The sequence below is a fragment of the Penaeus monodon genome, chromosome 11 (genome assembly GCF_015228065.2).
Source record: "Penaeus monodon isolate SGIC_2016 chromosome 11, NSTDA_Pmon_1, whole genome shotgun sequence".
Classification (NCBI taxonomy): domain Eukaryota; kingdom Metazoa; phylum Arthropoda; class Malacostraca; order Decapoda; family Penaeidae; genus Penaeus; species Penaeus monodon.
Window position 1 is genome coordinate 33,055,613 of NC_051396.1, and position 2,500 is coordinate 33,058,112.

General features: G+C 48.2%; 1 protein-coding gene across 1 annotated transcript in view; it reads right to left on the reverse strand.

Annotated features, from left to right (window-relative positions):
* Positions 1–2,500, reverse strand: part of LOC119578377 (dipeptidase 1-like) — a 63,187-nt gene that overhangs the window by 25,186 nt on the left and 35,501 nt on the right. Inside the window, exon 4 of the mRNA XM_037925972.1 lies at positions 2,308–2,374. Coding sequence (XP_037781900.1) covers positions 2,308–2,374 — 67 coding nt within the window. The remainder of the gene's footprint in view (positions 1–2,307; positions 2,375–2,500) is intronic.

The following is a 2,500-nucleotide window of genomic DNA, read 5'->3' on the forward strand; positions in this document are numbered from 1 at the left end:
CAAAACGAAATTAAAGTTTATTGGTCATGTGATGAGAAGTAAAAGTATTGAGAAAAACTTGCTGACAGGGATGGTTATAGGAAACAGAGGAAGAGGCACACCGAAGACAAGACTGAGCGACAACATCAAAGATATTTGCGGGCTGTCGATGGTACAAGTGGAAAGAAAAGCGCAAGATAGAGTTGAGTGCGGGTGTTACCTTTTTTAGGTAATAATTCTCTCTATTTATCCGGGCTTGGGACCAGCACTGACTTGGGCTGGCTTGCCCACTCAGTAGCTAGGTAGGCAATCAAGGTGAAGTTCCTTGCCTAAGGGAACAACGCGCCGGCAGGTGACTCGAACCCTCGAACTCAGATTGCCTCCCTCCCTCCTTCCCTCCCTATCTCTCCATCCCCCCCCATCTCTCTCTCTCTCTCACTCTCTCTCTCTCTCTCTCTCTCTCTCTCTCTCTCTCTCTCTCTCTCTCTCTCTCTCTCTCTCTCTCTCTCTCTCTCTCTCTCTCTCTCTCTCTCTCTCCTCGCTCTCTCTCTCTCTCTCTCTCTCTCTCTCTCTCTCTCTCTCTCTCTCTCTCTCTCCTCTCTCTCTCTCTCCTCCCCTTCTTCTCTCCCTCCCTCTCACTCCCCCCCCCCCTCTCTCCTCCCTCCCTTCCCTCCTCCCTCCCTTCTCTCTCTCTCCTCTCTCTCTCCTCTCTCTCTCTCTCTCTCTCTCTCTCTCTCCTCCTCCTCTCCTCCTCCTTCCTCTCCTCTCTCTCTTTCTCTCTCCCTCCTCCCTCCCTCTCCTCCCCTCCCTCTCTCTCTCTCTCTCTCTCTCTCTCTCTCTCTCTTCTCGCTCTCTCTCTCTCAGTTGCTTTTCACTCCTTTATCTTCGCGTTTCTTTCTCTCCTTTCCCTCTCTTTTCACCCTCAATTTCTCTCCTCTCCTTCCCTCTCCATTTCCTTTACCATCTTTTCTTGTTTTCCTCTCCCTCTTCCTTTCTCCTCCTCTCAACGCACTTCCTACTTCCTTGCGGTCAGTTGCAAGACCCATCACAAGCATCCACCAAGCCGTATTGCAAGGTTACGGTCAATATTTCTCAATTTAACACTAAATTGCAAACCTCTTTCTATCGCTTTGGTGAAAATGACTCCCCCCAAACTCATTTCAATGGTAATGAAGGGGTAGACTTTGCGATATCTCTATCTTGTAATTATCATGACTCTTTCGTCCTAATTGCAATGGCATGCATCATATACGTCGAACAGGGAACAGGCCGGAGTTGTAATTAAATACACACGCTTAGCTAAAAGTAAAGGTATATACATAGAATATGATCGGAGAGGAGGAGGAGAGGGAGAGAGGGAGAGAAGGAGGGGGGAGAGAAGGAAAGAAGAGAGAAGGAGAGAAGGGGAGAGGGGGAGAGGGAGAGAAGGAGAGGGGGAAGAAGGAGGGGAGAGAGGAGAAGGAGAGGGGGAAGAGGGGAGAGGAGAGGGGAAGGGGGAGAGGGAGAGAAGAAGAGGGAGAGGAGAGGGGAAGAGGGGGAGAGAAAGAGAAGGAGAGAAGGAGAAAGGAAAAGGAGGAGAGGGGGGAGAGGGAGAGAGAGGGAGAGGGGGAGAGAGTGAGAGGGGGAGAAAAAGAGAAAGAGAGAGAAAGATAGATAGATAGATAAATAAATAGATAGATAGATAGATATAGAGAGATTATTACTTAAAACAAACAAACAAACAAAGAAACAGCAAAAGGTCAGTATAAAACAATATAAAACGCTCCCACCTGATGCTTCTCGTCCCCCCTCCCCACCCGTTCGAAATTTGGGCTGAATAAGAAATAAACTTTCCACAAAAACACTTCTACGACATTCTGTGACACCGTAAGAGGGGGGGGGGGGACAAAGGAAAGCGTGTGAGGAAAAAACCTTGTCACATGAAGGATGACACTCGCTTTAAAGGAGTGGTTTCGGTTTGTATGACGTCCCTTTTCACCTTTCTAGGAAATGTTCACCCTGTCCTTTTTCTGCACACGAATTATGTAGTACTATCTGGTTCCATTGACGAAAATCTTATTGAATTGATTGGGATCGCATACTTCCTTGCCTGGTGAACATGGGTGAATATATATCATAGATAATACCAATATTTCAAATTTATATCATAATGTCTCAAACATGCATCTATAAATCGGCCAAAAATTATATAAACATTATATAAAAGAAACCTAAAGCGACAAAGCCAAATCGCACGGTGCAAAGAAGAGAGAGCAAAGCACAAACGGGCGAATCAAACAAACGAGGGGGAAACCAGCAGGGCAGCAAGGAAGTCGAGGAAGACGTTACCTTGCCGTAGATGGTGAGGCCGTGAGCGTTGGGTCCCTCGCCGCTGTCGTCCTCGGAGCACTCGGCCCTGCGGGAGACAAGGTACTAACTCAGGCTCCTTTCGGCCTTCCTCTCCCTCACCTGAAGCACGTGGCCCCCCTGCTGCCTCATGTCCTCACTCGGGCTCCTCTTTCCTGTCGCTACTGCACGTTGC